Raw genomic sequence first — 27,500 nt, 5'->3', positions numbered from 1 at the left:
GAAGAACTACATCTACCAGTAGGCCTACTGCCTTTCATATGGCGCCTCTACTCCCAGCCAACATCAGTGCAATATGCAATGCACATGCCATTAGGCCCCTCCCTCCCCCTCCTGAGCCAACCTTATCTTTGATGGCCGTGAACCATAACAGATAGGATCATAGCAGCCCTTGTGTGAATATGTTACCAGCTTATTATTAGACATAAATCAATTTATGGATTAATCAAATTTAGCCCCCCCCTTTAAATAGCCATCTCCCTCCTCCCCTCCTTCCCTCCCTTCCTCGCTCCTGCAGTGGAATGAGCTGCCAGCCAGCTCCGCTCTGCCCATTTCCAGCTCGTTCAGGTGTGGCTCCACCTTCGCACTCTGTTAATTAGGACGTAATGGCTCCATATCTGCTCCCAGGCCAGATGAATTGAATCAGTTCCACTGTGTGATTAAGGCTGCGGAGGCGCTGGCTCTGGGCGTCTGTCTGAGGTAATTGTCCTCTTCTCTCTGGGATGCAATGCTGTTAGAGCTGTGGTGTGGTGGTGCTGTTAGAGCAGTGGTGTGGTGGTGCTGTTAGAGCAGTGGTGTGGTGGTGCTGTTAGGACTGTGGTGTGGTGGTGCTGTTAGGACTGTTAGAGCTGTGGTGTGGTGGTGCTGTTAGGGCTGTGGTGTGGTGGTGCTGTTAGGGCTGTGGTGTGATGGTGCTGTTAGGACTGTTAGGGCTGTGGTGTGGTGGTGCTGTTAGGACTGTTAGGGCTGTGGTGTGGTGGTGCTGTTAGGACTGTGGTGTGGTGGTGCTGTTAGGGCTGTGGTGTGATGGTGCTGTTAGGGCTGTTAGGGCTGTGGTGTGGTGGTGCTGTTAGGACTGTTAGGGCTGTGGTGTGGTGGTGCTGTTAGGACTGTTAGGGCTGTGGTGTGGTGGTGCTGTTAGGACTGTTAGGGCTGTGGTGTGGTGGTGCTGTTAGAGCTGTGGTGTGGTGGTGCTGTTAGAGCTGTGGTGTGGTGGTGCTGTTAGGACTGTTAGGGCTGTGGTGTGGTGGTGCTGTTAGGACTGTTAGGGCTGTGGTGTGGTGGTGCTGTTAGGACTGTTAGGGCTGTGGTGTGGTGGTGCTGTTAGGACTGTTAGGGCTGTGGTGTGGTGGTGCTGTTAGGACTGTTAGGGCTGTGGTGTGGTGGTGCTGTTAGGACTGTTAGGGCTATGGTGTGGTGGTGCTGTTAGGACTGTTAGGGCTGTGGTGTGGTGGTGCTGTCCAGGTTCGAAGTGAAGCCCTATTGCTGCTCAGGGAAGACACCCTAATCATACCTCATCAGCCCCTCCCCCCCCCCCAGCACCCTCAGACATTATGCATGTAGACAGTATTCATACTCAGCCTAACCTGAGAGGGAACACCACTTTTTTTTCAATTCCTTATGGACTCAATCTGTTGAGGGAGGGATGCCATACGGGGGAGGGTGGCGGGGGAGGAGTACCCAAAATTCAGAAAGAGTATTGAGTATTTTCTTCAAAGCATAGTGTAGCTATTATTCTAAAACAATAATAACGTCCTTTCCTCTTATGCATGGTAGGGTTGATGTATGTGTGTGGTCGTGTGAGGATATTCACGCCACACTATTACAACTGTGTCTGAACAAACCTGAAAACAGCCATCAGAGGCCCAGCTCATGACTCAAACAAGGTTTTTGTATAACAGTACACAAATGCACCACCCTCTTTCCCATTTCTACTTAGACGTTTTTAGTGATACAGCACATCTGCATAGGCAAGAACAAAGGAGCCAGACAAGCAATAGGGTACAACCAGCAACCTCATTAAGTGTTTCTGAGATCCATAGATAATGATGGTCGCTCTTGCTTCCTCACCCTCCCTCTCTCTCTTCCCCTCTCTCTTCCCCTCTCTCTTGTCTCTCTCTTTCTCTTCCCTCTCTCTCTCTTTCCCTCTCTCTCTCGTCTCTCTCTTTCTCTTCCCTCTCTCTCTCTTCCCCTCTCTCTTGTCTCTCTCTTTCTCTTCCCTCTCTCTCTCTCTTCCCCTCTCTCTCTCCGTTCTCTCTCCCCCCCTGTCTCTCTTCCTCTCTCTCCGTCTCCTCATGGCCCTCTGTAAACAACGTTCTGTTAAATTAGCATCACTGATAAAAACATGCCTGCTCCTCAAAAGACACCGTAAGTGACAGTAATTGTCTTTCTGAGATTACATTTCTAACCCCTGCAACCTCTCTCCCCACCCCACCCTCCCTCCCCCGCCCTCCAACCAATTCAATTCAGCAAAGCGCAAAAGGCGCTGTTAGTCAGAGAATCAGAATCGGAATTGCTTCTCAATGTCTCGTCTCAATGTAGAAGTACACAAGAGTAAAAGTATTTGGCTTTGGTTCCTCAACATTGGCATTGCAGCATAAAAATGCTAAATCACAATAATAAGTAAAGTAAAGTAAAATGAGTAATACTACAGTAATAAAGTAACAAAGTGATGGTACTACAGTGGCTTCGATAGTGCAAACATGCTGTACAAAGTACAATGAGATGAAATGCAATATAATACAATACAGTAGTTAGGTAGTCAAGTAGTTTACAAGGAATCCAGTAGTGTGCAAGTAGTTATAATAATATGATATGTTCATTTTTGTAGCGCGCATGGGGTTGGTTTGGAGGTGGCAGTGGTTGGGTATTATTGTGTTATAAAGATTGCCTGTTATCTTCTGTAGGTTCCAGGAGTGTTTTCTCTATTTCACTATGACTGCTTGTCATATTGAGTTTTTCCTCCATTGTCCCTGACAGAGGGAAAGAGCCCTCACTTCCTGTCAGAGGCTGTCCTGCGCCAAGGACGCCCCGTGGTGGCAGTGACAAAATGCCCTCAGTGCTGGAGCTCTGTTTGAATGGAACTGCAGCTCTCTCTGTCCCCCTATAAATGGGGGTGGGTCGGGCAAGTCAGTCACATGCTCTCTGGCACTGACGCGTCTCCTCTCCATCACTACGTACAGCTGGATATACTGAATGGCTTTGGTCAGTACACATGTCTTTGTCCATTAAGAAATGCTTATCAAATAGGAAATGCATCGAGAAGACTCAGAATAAAAACACAGAGTGAGAGCCAAAGGTGGAGGAAAGAGTGGGAACAGATACTGTAGAGCACGTGAGAGGGGGAAAGAGAGAGAGAGAGAAAGAGAGAGAGAGAGAGAGAGAGAGAGAGAGAGAGAGAGAGAGAGAGAGAGAGAGAGAGAGAGAGAGAGAGAGAGAGAGAGAGAGGGAGAGGGGTGAGCAAGAGATGAATAAGTGTGTGACAGGTGGAATGAGAAAGCCGCAGAGGGTGTTTGGAGCCGTGCGGTAGTAGGAGTGTGTGCAGTGCGGTGTGGTGCAGCAGCGCGGCTTTGGGATCATACATCACGCTAATACAGCAGGAGGACACAGCAGCCCAGCACAGCAGCTATGCAGAGCAGGGGAGAATAATGTGCTGCGTTTGCACCCGCTCAATCTGATTGAAACACACAGCGCAGAGGCTACATTTACTCACCCCCCACACACACACTTTATAAATCTACCCCTCACCTTTTATATTCTCCTACATAATCCTTGAAAAACACAAAAACAGTCAGCAGGGCTCTTTGTCATGTGGAGAGGAGTGGGTGTATTGTGTCTGCTACTGTACCAGTAGGTCTGTGCAACAATGCTCCATCAAGGCCAGACTTTACCCCAAACCGAATTACCTAAATAATATCCTAGGCATGCAATTAAGAAAGCATCAGGTGGCCATTAGGAATGGATTTAATGTGTAGCTTTTGTAGCTGAGAGTAATTTTGGAGATCATCCTTGTTGATTTATTCAATACGAGAAGAGAGGATCAGAAGGAAGAATAGAGAGAGACAGAGACAGACAGACCTTTTCAAAGGTTTTCCTTTTATTTGTCACCCCAAATGAGTGTCTCCATAAATCACGTTTTTTTTCTGTCTGTTTTTTTCTAAGTGAGCCTTGACATGAGTGGGTCTAATGAATCTGATTTTGTGCTTCTCTTGGTAAAGGGGTAGACTCCTCCCCTTTACCAGGATAAGCACACAAAGCAGATTCATTAAGCCAGCCAGAGATTCATTATTGTCGATGATGGTCCTATAAATGTTTCAGCCCCCTTTCGAGGCACGCCATGATATAGTATAACCTTTCATTTAAACGACGCCTCGCTTTTCTCACAACCAGAGGACTTGTCTTTGATCACTGAAATGCGATTCAAAGCGTTGTGAAAAGCGTGCAGAGCCTTTTTCTCATGTCACAGCACAGACGTTGACATTAGCCAGGCCGCACCCTCTCTTTGTTTGCAATGAGGGAATGTGTCTAATTATTGAGTGCATTTAAACAGTGTGATGATCTCTCTCAGGGAAAGAGTATTACTATTACCTGACTATTGCTGGATATGCCCATAGACGGATCATGAAAAATGGGCCCCTGGGCCTGGACATGTAGAAAGCCCCCCCCCCCCCCTCCCCAGCGCAATTATATATTTTTTTTTAGAGCGCAAGTAAACACAATGCCAACAGCATATAAGACAGCCTACGTTCACCTGCATCTCAACAGGTTTTACAGCGGAGGAACACTCAAAGCCAACAACAGCACAATAACTAGAAAAAATTCACCTGTATTTCAACGACACAGGATTTACAACACTGTATGCCGAACAGACTGGCGAGCTGCACAAGTGATATTCCACATGGCAACCACCTCCACAGCCTCTCGATGATACAGTATATCAATCCTGTCAAATGCAGAGATCTAATTGGCTGATGGTCACAGAAACAGCCACCTGGCTCACAGTTTAATTAGCATGCAGCTAATCCTGCCAGTTAACATGTGAACCGTCCTCTCACCTCTGGAGGGAGGGGTAGAAGGTCTGGTGGGAGGGGTAGAAGCCCTAGGTCTGGAGGGAGGGGTAGAAGGTCTGGAGGGAGGGGTAGAAGGTCTGGAGGGAGATGTAGAAGCCCTAGGTCTGGAGGGAGGGGTAGAAGGTCTGGAGGGAGGGGTAGAAGTCCTAGGTCTGGAGGGAGGGGTAGAAGGTCTGGAGGGAGGGGTAGAAGCCCTAGGTCTGGAGGGAGAGGTAGAAGCCCTAGGTCTGGAGGGAGGGGTAGAAGCAGGGTTCGAGTTATGTGGGAGCCAATGGGAGCTGAGCTCCCATAAGGAAGGTCTGAGCTCCCATGAAACCAGTAAAATCATACATCTGTGGGGGTCGCTAATAATACATTACCACAACCATTATTTGATCAGAAATGTCAATGTAATGAGTATTATTTATATTTATTTATAAAATAATACTCTACGCGCACCATTAGAACTACGCGCACCATTAATCTCCTGTGATGACAGTAGGCCTTTGACTGCCTGCACTTTACCACCAAGACACTATGGGGCGCAGTAGAATATTGTGCAACAGCAGAATATGATCGTTGAGAGCTTGCGAACGTGAAAACACGATTATTGAGAAGAAAACATTCAGTAGCTAGCTATCATGCCGCCCCAAAAAAGGCCACTGCTGCCGACCGAGTCGACAAGCCTGGAAAGTTTCGGGTTTTCATCCAAGAAACCAAACTTGAATTCAGCTGCCCATGACACCTAACGTTGAAACTGTTGAAATAGCAGAGCTCAAACAAAAGCAAGTGCTTCCGAAGAAAGTAGCAGAACTCACCTCCAGTATGTATAAGGAGACAGCTAGTTCGTTCAGGGCAGCCTATACAGTCGCTAAAGAAAGGATGCCTTATACAAAACTGAATCCAATTATGAAACTTAATGAGATGAATGGCGCGACAGTTGGCCCTACTCATCGATACGATCATTCATGTGCCCAGATTATAGAGCACATTGCACAAGAGATGAAAAACAAATTCATTTCTAATGTCAAATCACTTGATTCTCGTAGTAGCATAACATTAGATGAAAGCACAATTCATGGACGAGCATACATGATTATTTATGTCAGGTGCAATGTCACTGGAAATGGAGATGTGGACAATGTGTCGTGCTAACAAGGAAAGTGAATGGACTATAGCAAAAACAACAAAATTATCGCTTATAGCTGTTGTTTCATGTGGTGCTGTTGATGTGGTGAAATGAGTAGCCTATGAGTAGCCCCAACGCTGTGTGGGCATGATTCGCGCGCGTGCATGAGAACATTTCGCACTGTTATTATGGAGACCCCCACAAAGCTCAGCTTATAACTCGAACCCTGGGTAGAAGCCCTAGGTCTGGAGGGAGGGGTAGAAGCCCTAGGTCTAGGCAGTAGGGGATGCGGGGTGAATGTTAGAGGTGCATCCAATCCCTATTTGGTAAGGGGGAGGGGGTGGTCTTGGGGTGTATTCAGGGGTTAGGAGGTCAGGGTATAGAGGTGGGTCAGGAGTAGAAGAACCCCGAGGGTAGGATAGGATGCACAGTATCTTCTACTGTGTTCCCCAGGGTCCTAATCCCACTCGTTGGACATGGGTGGGTCAGGCTCGGTGGATGTTCATTAGGGTTCAGGGTTGGGTTCACAGGTGTGTGTGTGTGTGGGGGGGGGGCGGGGGGTCAGGGGCAGACACTAGGAGGCTCCCCAAGGCAGTGCGCTGGTTCAGGAATGGGACGGCTCCATTTGACAGGGCAGTGATAATTGCTCCATAGAGACAGAGGATAGTTTGCCTCATCTAAAAGGGCATTTTTGAAAGGGTCTCCACTGTCTGAAGGAACCGAAGTGGAGGAGGGGAGGAAAAGAGAGGACTGGGGAAAAGCAGGTTTATTCATCTTGTTTTAATAACTTATTTATCTGTGGAGAAATGTCTTCCTTAAGTCTGTCTGCACCGAGACGTCCCTCTTTCTCTCCTGCCCCACCTCTCTCACTCTCTCTCTGTCACTCTCTCTCAGTCTCTTTTGCTCTTTCTTCCTTAAATCTGTTCTTTTCATTTGTGTCCAGGGTCGTTGTTTTGAAAAACATGAGGCGGTGCGAGGCCGCTGGGCCCGGTTCCCCAGGGCCGTGGTGGAGGCTCTATTTCAGAGTAGGGAGATGATGTTCAAAGGCCAAGTCAGTATTCAGGAGAGTTGAAAGCAGAGCGTTTAAGGTGATTCACTGTAATGGCCGTGTCCTGTGCTGCACTGGGTCAGGAGAAAGGGCTGGCTGAGGGAGGGTAGAGGAAGGGTTTTTTGTGTGTGCATTTAGGGGATAAAACCGTTCTATAATAGTTATATTCACAACGTGGCCTCTGCTGCTAGGAGATAGTAGTGATGGTGTTCACTTGACTGTAGCTTATGGCTTTACCCTCTCTGTATGAGTCTGTCTGGAGGGCCTGATAAATATGCCTTTGTGATAGACCTTGGTGTCACAACTGTCTGAATTTTGTTTGTCTTGATTCAGTAGGTATTTGGCTGTAAGGCAGGGACAGCTGCAGTTACTATGACACTATGTGTTTGTGTGTGTGTGTGTGTGTGTGTGTGTGTGTGTGTGTGTTTGTGTGTGTGTGTGTGTGTGCGTGTGTATGTGTGTTTGTTTGTGTGTGTGTGTGTGTGTGTGTGTGTGTCTGTGTGATTGTGTGTGTGGTGTGTGTGGTGTGTGTGTGCGTGTGTGTGTGTCTATGTGTGTGTGTGTGTGTGTGTGTGTGTGTGTCTATGTGTGTGTCTGTGTGTGTGTCTGTGTGCCTGTCTGTTTAGGTCAGACAGGTCAATGTTGGAGTGATGGGTGTGCTCTTGATGGCTGACCTTGTTTCCTCATCTCTCTCCACCCCAGCCCTTCACCTGTCGCCAGCCATCCATCCTCCCTTCATCCTACACTTTTCATTTTACCATTACAGGACAGAGGCAGATCACCTTCGAGTATAAGAGCCAAAATGCACTTCATTTAGCTTACACTATGCCTGGCAGTTAATTGAACACCTCTGTACAGTTAAAAAGTATGCCTGGATTAGCTAGGCCACAGAGTGGTTATGCCTCTCTTAACTATGGAGAAGGCACGTCTCCATACACAATGGCTGCTTTTCCCAGGAGTCGGACCTCGGTGCTGACCCATGGTGGTGACCCATGGTGAACTCCTGACTGGAGCTGCCGTGTCCCAGTGGCGTAGGGATGGCCTGGTTCCTGACAGACAGTCAGACAGCCTCCCTCAGACACAGAGGAATGCAAATAGGGGGGGGGGGTCTTTTGAAATTATCATGCCTGCTCTTTTGAATTGCCATAGCCCTTTAAGTGTGGAAGCGATTCCCCACAGAGGAGTGCTGGCCAAAGGGGGGGGTATAGACATTTTTTCTTCATGAGTTGTAAATAACAGTTATGCCCGGTCCCAGGCATTCTTCATCCTTTCTTTTGTGTGTGTACAGTATGCAGTCACAGCCTGCTTGCCTTACACCACCTTCAACTTTCTCTCTTCTGTTCTCCATCCTCTCTCTTCTACATTAGCTCTGTCTCTCAGTCTTTGTCACATTGAGATAGTTTAATGGACATAGACTGGTAACAGAGAGAAACATGAATCGAAGGTTTACCGCTTCTTGCGCTGTACGGTTTATTCCGAAGACAACTTTACCCATTTAATAATCAATGTGCTTGCCAAAGTATGTTGTACCTTCTTGTTCAGCATGAACTGCTACTAAGTATTTTGTGGAGATACTTCATGTTCAATGGAGCAAAGGCAGCTGAGCTGTGACTCTGCAATGTCCTTGGAGGCAGCATTAGAACATGGAGACGAGAGTGTGGAGACAATTAAATCCGATCCTCTACTGTGTTCCTTTTTTTTGTGGAGGACTAACACCAGTCTTCTACATAAGGCAGGAATAACAGGTTGCTCAGTATAGTATAGCCTACCTAACCTACTGGAGTAGCACATTGCTCTGGACCACATGTGGCACGTTAAAGGCTTTAATCACAGGCACGTACACACTTAAGCCACATGTCACTCTCCCAGACACACCATAGTGAGAGGAAAAGAGGAGGATTTGTCTCTCTTTCCCCTTCACTCATCTCTCTTTTGTTTGTCCTCGTTTCCATAGACGGGCAGTGGCTCTCCATTCGCCTCTCGAGCGAGACTAAGTGCCTCCGCTCCTCTCGACCTGCCAGTTCCAAATTGGCAGCCTGACCCTCTTTTTCTTCCTCGGGGCGCCTGCACAAAGCCTTACCTCTACCATGGGGGAAGAAATGCAATTAAGAGGTGACACAAACACTGAGCACCTCGCTGTAGTTGTACCCGGCAGAGGGAGGGGTTACATCGGCTGCCATTGTGACAACTTATGCATAGATACGCAGGCCCATTAATTGGATGTTACTCATTGTAGAGTGACATTGGGGTGACCAGACTGGATCAGGGCTTCAAGAACATAGCTTGTGGGCGTCATTCAGAGAGCCACGTACAGCTGAAGAGAGAGAGAGAGAGAGAGAGAGAGAGAGGGGGAGAGAGAGGGAGAGAGAGAGAGAGGGAGAGAGAGAGAGAGAGAGAGAGAGAGAGAGAGAGAGAGAGAGAGAGAGAGAGAGAGAGAGAGAGAGAGAGAGAGAGAGAGAGAGAGAGAGAGAGAGAGAGAGAGAGAGAGAGAGAGAGAGAGAGAGAGAGAGAGAGAGAGAGAGAGAGAGAGAGAGAGAGAGAGAGAGGGAGTGATGTCATGTCTTGCACGCTGTTTCTGACCTTGGGTTATGTGTTGTGTGTCTGGTGTTTGCACACATTGATTACCTTTGTGTTCGTCCAATTCTCTTGTTGATTGTTGGTTCCGTTATTGGGATATCCAGTACAGATGCCCGATTAAGATAGACATAGTCAGGATTCTTAATAGGACTGGTTGTTAAAATCCCTAGACACTAGACATAGTCAAATAGTATGTAAATCTGATATTATTATTATTTGCAAGATAATGAAGAGGAAGCATGATATTTTGAAATGTTATGAAGAGACCTTTTGTGGTATTATTTTTAGTAGAGGGAGCCCATTAAAAAGAAACACTGAGGGGGGAATGTCGTTTAATTGCTGGCTAAGACGCTCGACATTTGGAGCAGCACATCAGATTTGGCCCAAAAGGTGTAGCGAGGGACTCGGTAATTACTATAGTCTCTCCAGGCTATGGTTTTAATAAGACAACGCAGTGACGAGAGAGAGTTCACACACACACACACTCACACACACACACACACACACACACACACACACACACACACACACACACACACACACACACACACGCACACGCACACGCACACACACACACACACACACACACACACACACACACACACACACACACACACACACACACACACACACACACACACACACAATATGAACTGCACAGATTCCTTTGTTGTATTGTTTTTTTAGCTGGAGCTGAATCTGAACACAATGGTTTTTTCCTTTAAAAAAAATTTTAATTACATTTTTCAGCTTGAACCGGACATAAGTTCATGAATCAGACAACAATCTAACGAAACGACTCTACGGTTGTGGTTGATGGGGCCATATAGGTACTGTTTAGCTTTATGGGACAGAACCAAAGAGCCTGCTCACTGATCCTTGACAGTAGGTGTATCTGGTTCTGTCTGAAGGCTACAGTCAGACGGCTCCACTCTGTGCTGTCATTTTTTTCATTCAGTCATGCATGAAGTGTTGGGTTTTCATTTTTATCGTGTAAAAAACATAAACCTTGAAATGGTGTTTGTCATTCATTTCAGCAACTATCTGTAACCGCTATGGTATGGTACAGTAGCCCGATGTTTAAAATGGCTGCTGTGTATTTCCATATCACCAAGACTGAAGGATCAGGGATGTCTATCTCTTGTGGAAAACCAGGGAGCTGAGGGACTTAATATTATGTTTAAATTATTAAATATATTTAAAGAGACTTGGAGCAATAATAAACTTTAATTATTCCAGTTCAGAGCCAGGTCAATATCTGATTTGGAATAACAGCTGGACACCCCTTACTGCTTCCCAATAGTGCATATTTGCCATGCCTACGTCATGTCTGTGCATCCCTGTCTAAATCCTTAGTGACATTTCCCTCTTAGACCCCCTGGCTGAGGAGGAGTCCCCACTCGGGGGGATATGAAACAACACAGGTTGACTTAAATTCCCCCGAGCACTCTAAAAGCCCTCTTCATCTGTAGGGCCTCTAGGGAGTAGACGAGCTGAAAAGGCTGAAAATGAGATGCCTAATCCCCCAGCACTGGAAGAGCATGCTACTGTGGGGGGTGGGGGGAGGGGGAGTGGTGGTGGTAAGGGTTGAGGGGTGGGGGTGGGGGCGGGGGGGTGATGTGTGTGCCCAGGATAGAACATTTTAAGAGACACAAAGCTTGATGGGTAGCACAATGAGGAATCTAGGTTCTAATTCATAGAGAAGCACAGGAAAATAGATAACCACAAGGGTGTACAAATGCCATAACATGATTAATGACACAAGGAGATAGCATTAGGAAATAGTGAGCTGCATGCAGTTGTCTTTAACACAGAGAGATAATAAACTGGACTGTGGGGAAATATACAATATACACAGTAGAGTCCTAATACAGTAGAGTGCCGATACTGTGGGCTAACATACTGTAGCTACTGTGCTGTAGGTAAAAAGCAGACATCGGTCCACATTGACCTATACGATGATAACCTATGGAGGGCGTTTCAGCTCATTCTTTCTCCTGATTCTCGAAGTAACTCAGTGAGCAGTGATGTTAGATCTAATGGAAGTATCTGTTATAGAACATCCCTCACATTGCGCCAGTCTAATGATAAGTTATGAGCGTATTCACTCACACTAATGGCCCAGAGGTTTGGTACCATCTCCTAGCACAGTAGTCGGGAAGCGTTAGTTATGGCCGGGTCTCCTCCCGGGCTGGTGCCTCTGTAAATGATGGTGGTGGGTTGGCTACATCAGCCAGGGTCATCACTCCCTGCCCTGGCCACTCTTGATAGGTAATTCATACAGCTGCACTCCGCGGAGGAGGGGGGTCACTGCCGTTGGGTCATTTATCTCCGAACATCCATTCCGGACACTCACACCCCATTGGATGTTACAGGATTCTATTTGCCTTTTAGGGCCCGTATTCAATCAAACCACTGGGTTGTTACATTGAACTGAGGAACACAGTGAGGTGATATATAGAGAGCCCTCAGTCAATCCATTTCGGGGCATGGAGTCGTTATTGGTCAAACACAGTCTGAATCTGTAAAACTCCCAAGCGAACCGCTGGCAAATTAGAGCAGGCAGGCACTTCACTAATCCAAGTATGCAGCGACACTGATGTCCATTTGGAAAGTGATGTTGTGGCGTTGCACCTTGCTAGGGGTAATTATTAGCGTCAGGAGAGGATTTGGTATTCTGCTCAGCTTAGGTTTTGACATTGAGGCTCCCTGGCTTCCATTTCCATTAGTGCTGAGGCCTCGGGCGACAACCAACTGTGTGTGTGTGTGAGTGTGTGCAGAAGCTATTTTTTGTGCTGCACTCGTAAAGCACCTCTCTTGACACAAAGCGGTTTGGCTCGGGGAGAAGCGATGCCACAAGACCTCTGTGGTATTCCCATGTAGTCTGTGGGGTCGCTCCTCTCTCTACTCCACTCACGATCTCAGATGCAATGTTCCCATCTTCAAGTGTCCTCCATCCCCCTAAGACCCCAAGCTGATGCAGGATCACTGCCCCCGCCCCCCCCCCCCCCCCGAGCCCCCCAGTGTGTGTTCTCTGGTATTGATCAGTGTTGGGCCTCAGCCCCTCTGGGTTTCTCTGTTGTTATCAGTTTGCCACAGAGAGTGGTGATTGGGGGGCGGTGGGGGGGTGCTCTAATCTAACAGGGATCTGTGAGAAAGAGAGACATGAGATTTGGAGAGAGAATGCTCTGTTGGTGCTAAATAGAAGAGAGGTAAATATTGGTGATGGAACGAGTATAGTAGAGACAAAGAGCAAGAGTGCGACAGAAAAGCGTGAAGGAGAGAAAGTGAGAAAGAGCAGAATGTGTCGTCGTCGTGGTCCCCTCCTCTTTCTCCTCCTCTTTACCCGCACACACACCCTCCCTAGGCTGTAGCCTGCTGCTCAGTGGGTGTGGATATGACTGTGATGATGGATGGCAGTAGTGGACCTCTTGAATGCATGCATGTGAATAAATGGGTGCAATGTGCTCATGTTCTCTCTTTACCTCCCTTCCTCCATCTCTCTCTTATGCCCTTTCCCCCATAGCTCTCTCCTTCTCTCACTCTATACTTCTTGTTCCTTCACTTCAACATACATACATGCATACACACCCCCCCCCCCCACACACACACACACACACACACACACACCGGAACCGCAATGCACTCTAGGCACCATTACTCCTCGGCCACTGTGATTAATTACTTTTAACAAAGCAAACGGGTCTGCTTGTCCGGATCAATCTTTTCCCCATCGCCGTGCCAGCCGCTGTCACCAGTAATTGCCAAACCCTCTGTAGTATGAAATGAGGGCTCCTGCGTCCCTCTCCCTCAGACCTGAGCTAGCCGTGCCCTCAATTTTTCTACGCCTGTGCCCCTGCTCCCCTTGTGCCTCGATCCTCTCCCTCTTCCCTCCTCCTCCAATCCTCAGAGCCTCAAGTCTGCCTCCCTCCCCAGTCCAACAGCCCCTTCACTGGGGGCGCTGCAGGCCCAGAGATGGCTGGTCATACAATACATTGCAATGTTTCTATCGTGCTGAGCAGGTACTGAAGTCTACTTTTAGCAAGTGATTCAAACACACCATCCCCCCCCCCCCTCCCCTATAACCCCCCCCCCCCCCCACCAACACAGACAGACACACACACACACACACACACACACACACACACACACACACACACACACACACACTATGAGTCATAGTGTGGGTGCCAACAATCAATAGGGCTTGCAGTCCCCAGCTGGCTGTAGTAGTGGAATTTATTAATTTACCCATTTAGGAAGAAAATACAAACTACAAATAGATTAATGATGTTTGATCAGCTTAGCAGAGCAACACAGATTAGTATGCAAGGCAATGAGTGGTGTGGTGGTGGAGGTGGCTTACTTGGATGGTAAGAACTGTTGCAGAAGGAGTTTCAATTAAGATGTTTTGTTATTTCAAAAAGCGCAGGTGGACAGAAAACCTGGCCACTTCATCTTATTACTGAACTGTCCAGAAAGTCACAGGACTCAGCAGAGACATGGGTATGAGCCAAGTACATGTCTAACAGTAGGACACACTTGATAATGATGGCCAAAGAACATTTAAAAAGCATTTCTAAAGATGATTTAATGAGATATCCTAGAGACTGCAGGTGCTTTATATGCAGTGTTAGATTAGTGGCATAACGACTTGTCACCACATGTCAGAATGATCCCAGTAGAGAAACCAGGATGTGTCTTATATTGCTGTTAATTCACTTACTGAAATAGAAAGTACGTTTTTTTTAAGGAGGCATGTACTGTGCCTGATGTTGCCTCTGTGTTAATGGCATGTCTACTACTGGAATGTGTCTATGACTCTACGCCTGGGGAGAATAGATAGGGCTCTGAAAACCACTATCCTCATCATTAATGAAAAATCCACATTCGTCCGCCCATAATCTTAATTTTCCTGCTCCCGATATGTTCCTACGGTCCTGTCCCAGCCATGTAATATATATGATAAGTAGTGGAGCCGGTCGGCGCGGGACTCATCACCCACTTAAATTGCCGTGGTATGGAGTTGATATTGCAGCATGGCCGATGGGGAATTAGCCAGTCTATATATAAACCCTGCCGCATGTGTTGTGAATTAAAGTGCATTTATCTGGTAATCGCTGGGGGAGATCTCCGCATGCACAACCATGCCACAGCGCCGCTGCAGCCGCCACAACCAAGCACAGTGCTGCACGGCACGGGGAGAAGGAAAAAAACACGGAGAGAGGAGATTCGGGTCACACACACAACAAAGCTCTCGGATTCTCAGAATGGCTGGGAGGGGATACATGGAAAAGCAACAGCTACACAGCCCTCTCTCTCCCTCTCTCTCCTTTATGTCTTGGCCGTCATCTATCTCACTCTCTTTCTCTGTCTCCTCATCTCTCTCTTTTCTCTCCTCCTGTTTTTTAGCCTGAAAAGGTACGTCTGACCCTTGCGTCTCCCGCATCTTCTTGTTTTCCCAGCCTCCCCAGTATCCCCAGCCTCTCTTAGTCGTATGTGTCCATTTGAGTAGTCTTTACTTAATCATGTATGATTCCATGCTAGCCGATATCAAAAGCAGTCTAGCTGTGCTTTTCATTAGAGCACTGCAGTATAAGGCAGGCTGTAAATGAGGCTGTATGTTTGAAGTGTGTGGGGCCACCTCTGGAGAAACAACATGAGCAAGGCTCCTCTGCTGACACTCCTGTTTGAAGCAGAAACTCCAACATTAAGGCCAGCAGGCGCAGCCCAGAACTCAGAACAACCTAATGATCCCAGGCCGAGTGCTGACTCGGACAGGGAACTCTGCCCACTGGTTAACAGTGTGAGAGAAGTAATGACTTGTTGGGATGCTCAAGGCCATTCAGTGTTTTTTTTGTTTGTTATATACTTTATACTTGAATCTAAATATTTCAGACTCAGCAACATTTAATTCATGGAAACTTTGTGGTTTCCATTCACTAATTAGTTCTAGTGAGGTCACTATTGTATCTAACTCTGAAACTCAGTCTGAACTGCAAAGCGCTTGTGCATCTAAGTAACTGGCTCCCCTCCTTCATTTACATTTACATTTTTGGCAATTAGTATGAACTATACTATGACTTAGATGTCCCGTCGGTTAGACACTCAAATGGCATCTATAGGCTATAACCTGCTTGGCTGGGGAGATAAACAAAAATAAATGTGCCACGTTCTCAAGAGGTGTTCAGGAGGGTCACTTTAAGATACTCTGTCGACCCAACGATAATGGGGAAGGGAAACGCCCGGTTTACCATGATGAGAACATGTGTCGTTCACTCTGTGTTTACAGAGAGGTGGCTATTTTTCAGCCATGCCTGAGTTCACTGTCAAAGCCAATTAAGGCAGTACAAATGAAGATGGAAGATGTGGAGCCTCAGGCCAGGGGAGTGCAGTACCAGGGCCAGGCAGCTCTGGGACTCGCTGCTACAGGATGTGACACACAGATGGAACAGAGGAACATTCATCTGTTGTGCAGGTTATGAGTATCTCTGTAGAGACTAGTTACTCCGGACAAGAGCTTGTCTGTATCACCGGCACTATTTCTCATATTCAAGGATTGTTGCAACACATTGGGGCCTTGCACTCAAAAATCAAGAAGACAGATACTGTAGATCAGACACTACAGATGAGAGTAACCTCCTCCTTGTTTACAAGCAGTAATGCTACATGATTCCTAGACACGGCTGTGAACATGACATGTAGTGTACCAGCTCATTGCAGCTGAAGATATTGCAGCTGTTACCGGAACCAAGTGTATTGGCCACATCTTTTCACAGGGCTGCCTGTGTTTGTGAGCTCGTTTTCAGGTTCACCATCTGCGCTTGATTGATTAAAGCTCCTTTAAGTAATTAATGCATGCTTTAATTGAGAGTCAGCCCCTGTGGCTTTTGGGTACGTGTGTTATGCTCAAGCAGGAGAGACTCGAGAGCAGAGCCGAGGATCCGTTTGAAAGAGGGCATTATGCCCTGGGCATGGAATTGTGTTTAGCACCCTGACCCTCTCAGCCTCCAAATGCTCTTGAGATGCTGATAAGAGAGCAAGTATGTTAACATCAGAATCAGAATCGCTTTTATTACATCCAATGTAAATGTACACAAGAGTAAAATTCTTAGGCTTAGGTTCTTCAACATTGGCATTGCAGCAAGATACAAAATCAACAATAACAGAATAAAGTAAAATAAGTAAAGTAAGTAATAATAAAGTAGAATAAGGTAATAAAGTGATAAAGTGATGATAGTCGTACTGCAGTAGAAACACTAGTGCAAAATGCTGTACAGGTTATGAATATGATGAAATGATGATGAATATGATGAAATGATGATGAATATGCTATGCTATACCATGTGATATACCACATCAGGGATATGTTGGTGTAGAATGTCATACGTAGTAGTGTAACATTGTAACTGTGGTGCTGTGAATGATATAAGGAGTATCATGGCGCTTTTCCACTACCGTACCGTACCGTGTGAGCCCGGTTTGTTTCGCTTTCTCCACTGCCAACCGAGCCGTACCAGGCCGTAGTACCCGTACTGATGTTAGCCTACTATTGTCAATGAATAGTTTTTTTATTTATTTTTTGGTAATTTTTTCTGAGTGGGGCAGTCCCACTCATATTTTTCATTTTTATTGACAGTACAGTATAGATTATGACAGGAAGGATGGGTGAGAGAGAGAGGAGGGATGACATGCAGGATATGAACCGGGGACCCTGCGGTTACATGGTCGACGCTTAACCCGCTACGCCACCTAAGCGCCCCAGTCAATGAATAGGTTTGCACAGACACAGTATCTTCCATTAGTGTTATTTCCTTATTTCCATGTCTCTGGTGACTAACATCCTAGGCCCTTTATTGTGGTTGACATTCTTACAGGAGTAAGTGACATTCCTGTGCTCAAGTGAACACACTGTCGACTGACAGAAGGACTCTGATGTGAGCCACCATTTTGCTGTCTCATCTGCTTGTGATAAACGAGTAATATCAGTTTTTCCCTTCTGTTTCACTTTGGCTGTCACGATGAATGCACACAGTGTGACACTTCCTCGATCACAAGGGTTGACCTTCTGTATTGAAGAAGCTCTTTGTCTTTTGATAATTGTTTTTAGAAGCCGTTAACCACCCCCCCCCCCCCCCCACCCCCCCTCTCCCCCCGCATAATGGGAGTCCTGGTGAATACAGAGTGCTCAGCATTGATTCCACATACCTGACTGTGACCTTTTCCAATCTGAAGTCCTACGCCTGCCGCTGGTTTGATGTGCGCTGCCCAATCGATTGGCCCACTGCCATGGGAGAGTACCACAGCGTCTCTCACTGACGGGTGTCTACCTGGAAACCTTCGGGCGGCTTCTACCTGGGAGACAGTCTTCACCAGTCTAGTCGAAAGATGAAGCCTTGAATAATGAAACATTTACCCTTAATAGCCTTCCCCCGAAAAGAATGATCAGTTTAATTTACTCTCATTAAACCCATCTAATCTAATGGGCTAATTAAGGGCTTTGGATGGAACAGCAATCACAAGAGTCTGCCGCTCCCTTAGGGATGAATACATCAATGGAACATAAATATTTTACTGCGTCTACCTACGTGCAGATTGTATTGCGCCTCGTCGAGTCTTGCGTTACTGCTTAACATGCATCTTTGACGTGCAGTGCAGAACATGAAATCACCCCGGGCGTGACCTGTGTTGCACCACGAGGCCTCTTCACTAATCAGTAGTACCGTGAGCACAAAACCAAGAGAAACATTACTAATGCATTAGCTGAATTAATACATCCATAGCATGCCCCCCTGTGTCCGGTCACCTCTCACTCTGAAAAATAATGAGGTGTGTGTGTGTGTGTGTTGGTTTACTGAGTGGACACACACTTGATACATTTTAGGTTCAGGGTGTCCTGTGCTGGTGGCGTCCACTGCTCCTGTGTTGCGTGTTATATTAGATTGGGGAGATGGTAATGGACAGGCAGCTGTGTCATGCCTCTGTCCTTGTGACCCTCTGGGCCTCAGGTCTGTGTCTGCCCCGAGGCCCAGGGTGTAATCCCTCCCGACTCAGACAACTGATGGCTGACATTTGACCTCCCCAGTCCTGGGGGAGAGGCAGGCTTCAACTGGGGGGAGGCAGAGAGAAAGTAGAGGACATTGGGTGTGTGCGCTAGGTGTGTGCGATAGGTGTGTGCGTGCATGCGTGTGTGATTTTGTGTGTGACTGAGATTTTGAGAACTATTTTAAATAAGCACAGGTACCATACTGCCCTGTGGCACCAGCTTGTCCGACGGCGGGGGGGGGGGAAGCCCAAAGCAGCAATCATTCCATTTGGCTTTTTCACCGTTCTCCTTTCTCAATTTGTCATGGCCGACAGTTATCCCTTGATATTAAATGAAGCATTTGACATTTTGTGTACCCTGCGAATCGGCTGGTGTCACCTTGAGGTGCTGTGGCAGAGATCTGAGAGATCTCTCACAGGCACGTGGCTGAAGCTCTGGACGACAGATGACATTTCTGGGGCACATTGGAAACCAGGCAACAGCAACTAGCTGTTAACGAGCCCAGATACAGCGGCAATAAAGGCAGCCATGGCTTTGTTCAGACCAGGCTGTTGGTGCTAATCTGTGTCCCGCCGTCCCAGCCTGTGTCAGGCCTGTTCTGGTGGTGTGGTATTGGTAGGACTAAGGGAACAATTGAAGTATGTTATGGGGGGGTATCTGGGTGGGATGTGTGTGTGCTGCTAGTTTTGTCATTGGCATTGTTGTTAGTGTGTGTGTGTGTGTGTGTGTGTGTGTGTGTGTGTGTGTGTGTGTGTGTGAATGTGTGTTCAGCCTGCAGCCTGCTGTGGTGCTCTGATTTGGGTTCCATTATTGTACTGGCAGGGGTTCTGTTCAGAGGACCCACACTGGCACCAACTGCCCTGTCGGCGATCACAAACCATCTGCACTAGCCACCGCCTAACCACACAGTAACAGCAGAGGGTGTGGCACTATCTAAATGGAGCTTATGCTTGCTTTTATTGATTTTCTCATTTGAAAGCATGTCTCATGTCTCTCATCACTACATGTTCAGCCTCGGCCACAGTGAGCTTCATAGGGCCTCTGGCCGTTGGATCGCAGCTGGAGCGGAGAGTTACAGTAAATGACAGACTGACTCCGCTGTTGTTATTGGAGACATTTGCTGTTTGTTTAGAGACATTTGCCGTTTGTTTAGATGTGTTAGTAAAAAGCCTCTTGCTTCTCCAAACGTGTGGTGGAGAGCAGCCCCAGCTGAGTATGAATGACCCAACTGAGGCTAACAGTTGGTCCATGGCTCCATACCCTTGACATTTGACTGCAGTTTTTTATTTGGGTTTGGCACCTTGATGTATTTCACTGGTATGTGTGCTGTGCTTACAGTAGAATTCTTTGATATGATTCACTTCCTCCTTGAGTTACAAACTACAGTGTAAATGGACTGCACTTATATAGCGCCTTATTCCAAAGCGCTTTGACAATGGCCTCTTATTCACCCATTCACACACACATCACACACCAATGGCGGCAAGCTTCCATGCAAGGCGTCGGCCCACTCATTGGGAGCAATTTGGGGTTCAGTGTCTTGCCCAAGGACACCTCGACACGTGGACAGGAGGAGCCGGGGATCGAACCGCCGACTCTGCGATCATTATACTACTGTACTCACTTTACAATACCTGGTACTCAAACACAGGACACCAGGCTGACCTCTCAGGCAGATAGTGAGTCTGTTCGGTCCATGGTTTGTATTGGTTAGTACTAGTGATAGGGTGGGTCAGGCTCCCATAACCCCCAGGTTCTGAATCAGACTTGGTGTGTGATAATGACCTTTGAGAATGCCTGTAAACACTACAGGACCCATGCCCTCCACTCCTCTATTGATCTGATTAGTTTCTCCCATGCTATAGAAGCGTATACATATTATTGACTGGCCTGAACCGAGACAAGATAATATTGTATTTGTTTTTGCTTGCTACTCTATGTAAGTCTATACATGAGAATATGTTTTACTGACTTTGAGAGAGCCTTTCACATGATGAGATTATACAGGGAGCTCACACGTGTCCTGCACACACACACACACACACACACACACACACACACACACACACACACACACACACACACACACACACACACACACACATGCATGCACGCACACATGCGCACACACACACACACACACACACACACACACACACACACACACACACACACACACACACACTGTGAATGAATGGGGGCTCAGTGCACCCCTGGGGGGGCTACTGAAAAGGCCAGACTGGGGAGGCAGCCAGGGCAGATGCCCAGGGTATTAGGACCCAAATCTGCTAATAAAGGACTCACTAACAGTTGGTCTCTCCACACCCCCACTGGTCTGTGTCCCCCTCATCCTGTAATCCTGGAAACTTCCTGTCAAACCCTTGACTAGGGGCCCTATTCGGAGGAACAAACCAGCCTCTGAAAAGTTTGCGCGTGTTTATGTGTGTGCGTGTGCATGTGTGTGTGACTGTAACATGATATAATAGTGTGAGGATTTTTTTTTTTTTTTACATCACTTCCCCCTGTCCTCTTAAGCATAAAAAGATGAATATTTAAAACTACTTCAAACAAGCAGTCATGAAATATTAAAATGTTCGAGAAACAAGAAATGCTTTTATCACAGCTCTACTCTGTTCCCTTCTGTCTCTCTAGCCTCGACACTCTCTCTCTCCCTCTCTCTCTCTCTCTCTCTCGCATACACACTGGCAGGCACACACACTTCTCTCTCTCTCTCTCTCTCTCTCTCTCTCTCTCTCTCTCTCTCACACACTCATAAACGCACGTCACCCTCGGGTAAGAACTATAAACCCTCCCAGTCGATCCAAACTTGTGTTGCATCATCACCAACAGTAGTTGGTGAAAAGAGAGGAGACAGAGACACAGGAAGGTTCAATAATTCAATTTAACTTGTTTTAAATTTCACACAGAACAATGGTTTAGAAATATCGGTTGTCATGTTGAACAAGAGGCCCAGCTGTAGTGAGGTTAGATCCCATATTATTGTAGAACTTCTCAACTCTCTTTAGTACGCTAATCTCTTTCATAACATTCGTGTTTATCCTGAAATTGGGTTGAGAGAGTAAGATGATTAAACATGTGGTTGTGCTTTTCTTTTGTGTGTGTAATGTTGAAAGGCAGAGTTAATCTGCAGAGCTCCTCTCTCTGATGCTTTCTCTCTTAGCTAAGAGCTAGAGGCTCTGCTAATCACTTGAGCACTAGCTCTAAGTGGGTGTTGCTGTGTTTTTCAGGAAAGATCACGCTATGGATGAATAGAATTCTCTACTGTAAATGCGACCTCTGTGAATGTGTTTCACCTGTGTATTTCATTCTAAAGAAAGCCTACTGTTTTGTTTGTATGATGTGTATATGTGTGTGTGTGTGTGTGTGTGTGTGTGTGTGTGTGTGTGTGTGTGGCTCTCGGTGTGTGTGATCTACTGTAGACAACACACTGTGTTTTTTTTACTGCAGGGAAAGATTAAGGGGAGAAAGAGACTTCTTTTAAGTCTACGCGCTGCATCGATTCTGTCATTTTTCACCGTCGCTTTTTGATTTATGCATTTATGCACGTGCTTGTGTTTGCAATATTCTAATGCCCTCTCCAGAGGGTATAGGTTTTTAAATGTTTGCATGTGTGGACAGGGGGGAAAAATGAAAGGAATAAAGAAGATGTCAATTTATGTTTGAAGCAAGGCGTCCGTTGCTTTTTTCATCTTACTCTCTCTCTCTCTCTCTCTCTCTCTCTCTCTCTCTCTCTCTCTCTCTCTCTCCCTCCCTCTCTCTCTCTCCCTCTCTCTCTCTCCCTCTCTCTCTCTCTCTCTCTCTCTCTCTCTCTCTCTCTCTCTCTCTCTCTCTCTCTCTCTCTCTCTCTCTCCCTCTCTCGCTCTCTCTCCGCTCAGTCACTGTGCAGAACTACGGGAATGGAAGGAGAAATCTCTGGGAGAGCAGTCATATAGTAAATCTAATCAAAGGGAGAAGTGCTTTTAAATGTCTGTTGTTCCCCGGGGCAGAACGTCTGTGAGCCTCTGTCTTGCTCCTACAGCTCCAACCAAAACTCATCCGCCACCAGATGCAATTAATATCGAGCGGGCGCACTGGCCCTCGCTCCCCTCCTATAATAACAGTGTTAGAACAAAGGTTAATGCTTTGAATCTAATCTCTGTCCTCATTCGTTTCAATGGAGTTGTGATGCTGGGGTGGGTGGAAACAGATGGGGCGGGGGTGGGGGGTGGGGGTGGACGCAGAGAGAGATTGGTAATCAACAAGGGGCTTGGACGGAAGCGAAATTAATTACTGGTCTCCATAAATTCGGTGTCATGTCTCATTTTCCCTAATCCTCTCCCCTTTTCCCTTTCCCTAGCGGTGCTAACAGAGAGTCTGGGGAAGAGTAATGAAAACGCCTCTTAGATGCTAATGGCAAATTAGCCCCTGTGTCACTTAAGGAAGCTGCTGGTGTAGTCAGTGTCCCCACTGGGGAGGAGGTGGCCAGACTGCAGGTTAGACTGCTGTCCCAGGTGGACGGACACACACACACACACACACACACACACACACACACACACACACACACACACACACACACACACACACACACACACACACACACACACACACAAAGACCCAGACCCAGTAGGGGAGCACTGTCAGAAGGGATGGAGAGGACATTGCTAGGATAAAGTTAGCCTGGATTTTGGGCTCAGTGCAGTGTGTATTGGACACATAAAATGCCTGGTTCTAGATTATATTGGAGGAGCTGTGTGGTTTTGTGTTACTGAAATGTAGGCTATGTTTTATGACTATGGTTTTGAGAGTTTGAGAGAGCTAGGACAAGTTTTGCATTGTTTATATCATGTAGGATCTTGGGGGGATTTGGTGGTTTGGCCGGAGCCCAGTGAGCTTGACTGGTTCCATATCTCCCAGAGGCTGTTGATCTAGAGCTGGAGCAGAACAGGATGGGTTCTGGACTGGGATTTGTCTCAGATCAGATCGGGGACACAAACATACTCACAGACAAACAAGGCAGGCTGAATAATCTGAAACAGGTCTGTCTCAAGACAGTACAAACAGACTGGAGAGATGCTGATGAAAGCCTACTTGCATGGTTTAAATTGGATCCTGGGCATCGTCAGTTGTTTTGCTTTTCTTCATCACTCATGTTCCCAAACATTTGAGAATCTCAAGATAAGATATGGCTTCAGTCACATGAGTGGTCTCCCTAGCGTTAAATCATACCCCAATAATCATGTGTCATGTGACTCACTAAGAGCTGTGGGAATAAACTAGGAGTTCATACTGTTCTATTTCTAACATTTCCAGGCACCTCTCCAGAGGTCCACACTAGCCATGGCAGTTCCAGGGTGGTTGTACACAGCAATATTGGTTTACAGCCATACTATGAGGAACAGAGTGAAGTGTCTAGAGTATTTATGAGAATCCTTTTAAGATCCTACAAAGTGACTCCAGTAGGCCCCCCCTCTCTCTTTCTGTCTCTCCTGGCTCCAACACAATCTAAGGGGAATCCCAGTATGCCAGAACTGTGTACAGATGACTCCCTCTACCAGACAAAAAAATAAACATCTCTTTATGAATAGAAAAAAGGCTCCTGAGACATATGAGCAGTCAGTGTGTGTCATGTGCATTTATATAAAACGTATTGTAGTGAACAACCGGGCAGAGTAGCTTTCCCTAAGCGGGTATCGAACTCACGACCTTCCGCTTACAAACTGGCCGTGCTAGCAGAGACAAGGCTTAAGCCTAGTCCTGGACTAAATCACACTTTCAATGTAAAATCTCCATTGAAGATGTTTTTTAGTCTAGGATTAGGCTTAAGCCTTGTCTGTGAAACCGGCCCCAAGAGAGTTAACTAGCTACAACACCAAGAGAGTTAACTAGCTACAACACCTAGGGCCGGTTTCACAGACAAGGCTTAAGCCTAATCCTGGACTAAAAAGCATCTTCAATGGAGATTTTACATTGAAAGTGTGATTTAGTCCAGGACTAGGCTTAAGCCTTGTCTGTGAAACCGGCCCCAAGAGAGTTAATATATTTTTTAAATTTTTAATTTTATTATTTTTTTAATTTTGCCATTTAGCAGACGCTTTTATCCAAAGCGACTTACAATGACGAATTACAGGGACATTCCCCCTGGAGTAACTGAGGGCTAAGTGCCTTACCCAAGGGCACACTAGTAGTGGTGTGGCTTCAGGCGGGATTTGAACTCACAACCTTCCGATCACAAGTCCAACTCACTATCCACTAGACCACCACTACCCCTAGTTAACTAGTTAACTAGCTACAACACCAAGAGAGTTAACTAGCTACAACACCAAGAGAGTTAGCTCCCTTGGCAGAGCTGCTGGTCCTTACACAGGGTCGTTACAGTATAATCTAATTAACCAAGTACAGAAAAGCACAGCAATCACTCTATTATGGCAATACAAAGGAGAGTGGTGCCATGTTCTATGAAAATTGCTCATGTGGAAAGAATGCAAATGGCGTGAAATGAGTGTGTCTAATGTGTTTGTGTAAAGTCCCATGCTGAGGTGGTAGACAGGAGCACTGACGTTCTCTCTCTCTCTCTCCTCTCAACAGGCATACTTCCGACAGGGTGTTGCCCTTCAGTACCTTGGTCGCCATGCCGACGCACTGGCCGCCTTCGCCTCGGGGCTGGCCCAAGACCCCAAGAGCCTGCAGCTACTGGTGGGCATGGTGGAGGCCGCCATGAAGTCCCCCTTACGAGGTACAGTAATATGTTTGTGTGTGTGTGTGCGTGCGTGTGTGTGTGTGTGTGTTATTGTCTGTAATCTGACTGTTTTTTCTGTTATTCTCTCAGTCTTCCGTACTGCTTAAATATCTGTGTCTTCAGGATAATCTTGATGTCAGTCAGTCAATAAATGTGTCAGTGTAACTCAAGCTGTCTGTCAGCTTGTCTGTAGGTGCTTGGCAGACTGTGTTTCTGTCTGTCCCCCTGACTGTTCGTCTGGACCAGTCCCCCTGATCGACAGGGCTGTTTAACCTTCAGCATGTCCGATTATCAGAGCGGCTGATCGGATCCTCTGAAATAGATACTCCTTTATCTAAATGAGCATCCGACAACGCAGCCATTGTCTACAGTATCTACTCCTGTGTGAAAGCCTATTTTCCAAAGCCAAGTGGATTTTTTAAGTAGCTTATCCAGGCCATGGCTTTTCAGTAAACTCTGTGACTTCCCTGCTCCATCATCTGTGATGTATCAGGCAGCTGCAGCGACCCGGCTCCCAGTAAGCAGCCGTTGTGGGCCAAACACATGGGTCTCAGAACAACACTGGGGTCCATTTCACCTCAGCTGACCGCCGCAGAGGGTTTAGTAGTCTGTCCCCAAGCCAACCGAGACTGTGAGTCATCCTGCGGTCTCTGTTTGTCATCACCGAAACCACCCAACTCCACAGATCTACTGTACAGATCTACTGTACTATGTGATTGAATACAGCCCTGTTGTACGATACGATATTTTGCTGTAGTGAACAACAATGAGTTTCATGGATCCAAAAAGGGCTTTGTTCAGAGAGGGATCATTGCCTTTTAGGCAGCATAGAAGGTCTCTCTAAATCCCCTGTTTGCAAAAAGGCTGCATCTGAATGAATGAGAACCAAAGAGTGAGAACCAAAGAGTGAAGAGCCTATCTGATGCCCATTATAAAGCCTGGGGCTAGAACCCAAACCAAAAAAAAGTCTTGGGAGTGGGCCCAGCACCAAACACCTTGGACCTGGCTCGGGCCTCTCTGTGGGGGTGGACAAACTCTTGGCCCAGGCTTTTTTAATCTCTTAATTGTTTACCAAATCTCCCACAGTGCCAGGGAACCAGAGAGGGACCAAATCCAAGGTGTGTTAGAGGGGGGGGGGGCTAGGTCGGTGGGATTAAGAGGAATGATCCTCTCAGAGGGGCTCCTGGCACAGAGGGAAGATAATCAGCGTTACGCCAGCAAACAGGGAGGATAATCAGTGTTACGCAGCCAAAGCCCTCTGATAAGGGAAAGGTAGGGAAGCGACGCTTTCTCTCACTGAAGTTAAGGATGGCCATCTTCCTGCCAACCCTGCTTATCGCCCATGTAACACTCCCCTCTGGACTGGGGATTACCTCGCCAGCTAATTTAATTTGAACCTCGCTTGGAGTTTGACGCCAGTGCTCTTACTAAACTTTATGTCTCTACCCAGTGGAATAAGCAAATGACTCTGAGCCGTTACCTCCCTCAAACACCTCCACACCCTGTCGTCTTCCCAAGAAACTGTCACGTCCTTACTTTTCTGTTTTTCTTCTATTATTGAGCAGAGAGACACATACAGTATGAAGCTGCACTCATACGGATACCGAGAACACAAACAATGAAAAAATAACACACCCAAGGCACATGTCTTCAAGGACACAGTGTGTACAGTATTATATGTCCCCTAAGCATACTTTGCTGCAAGTGTTTGTGTATGGTTGTTTGCAGTACAATATGAAATTCCCACATTCTTTCACATTCTTACCAACCATGGCCCCCAATACAACACAGCATACACTTTTGTTCTCTCTCTCTCTCTCTGTCTCTGTCTCTCTCTCTCTCTCTCTCTCTCTCTCTCTCTCTCTCTCTCTCTCTCTCTCTCTTATAGATGTGAGAGATTTCCCATTCGTACAGAGCTAAACAACATATACTGTTCTCATGTGACTCATACTGTACCCCTTTGTGTTTCCCACAACAAAGGGCTCTGGAAGGAGGGGGAACTGCTTTCAGAATCCTCTCTCTCTCTCTCTCCATCCCTGGCTCTCGCCACAGTCTATGATCATTATGTCAACTCTCTCTCCTCAGATATCAAGGTTTAGACGCATCTTTGTTCTCTACAGTGAATATCATTGAGC

At 46.7% G+C, this 27,500-nt stretch overlaps 1 protein-coding gene across 1 annotated transcript in view; it reads left to right on the top strand.

Moving 5' to 3' along the window:
- LOC308157246 (tetratricopeptide repeat protein 28-like) overlaps window positions 1-27,500 on the top strand; it is a gene marked incomplete at its 5' end in the record, with an annotated part of 169,892 nt that overhangs the window by 72,477 nt on the left and 69,915 nt on the right. The window contains one exon of the mRNA XM_080530770.1: window positions 25,215-25,362. Within this exon, the coding sequence (XP_080386896.1) occupies window positions 25,215-25,362 (148 nt within the window). The remainder of the gene's footprint in view (window positions 1-25,214; window positions 25,363-27,500) is intronic.

The sequence above is a fragment of the Nansenia antarctica genome (genome assembly GCF_963989245.1).
Source record: "Nansenia antarctica genome assembly, chromosome: 5".
NCBI lineage: Eukaryota > Metazoa > Chordata > Actinopteri > Argentiniformes > Microstomatidae > Nansenia > Nansenia antarctica.
This window is presented reverse-complemented; position numbering and strand designations above follow the sequence as displayed.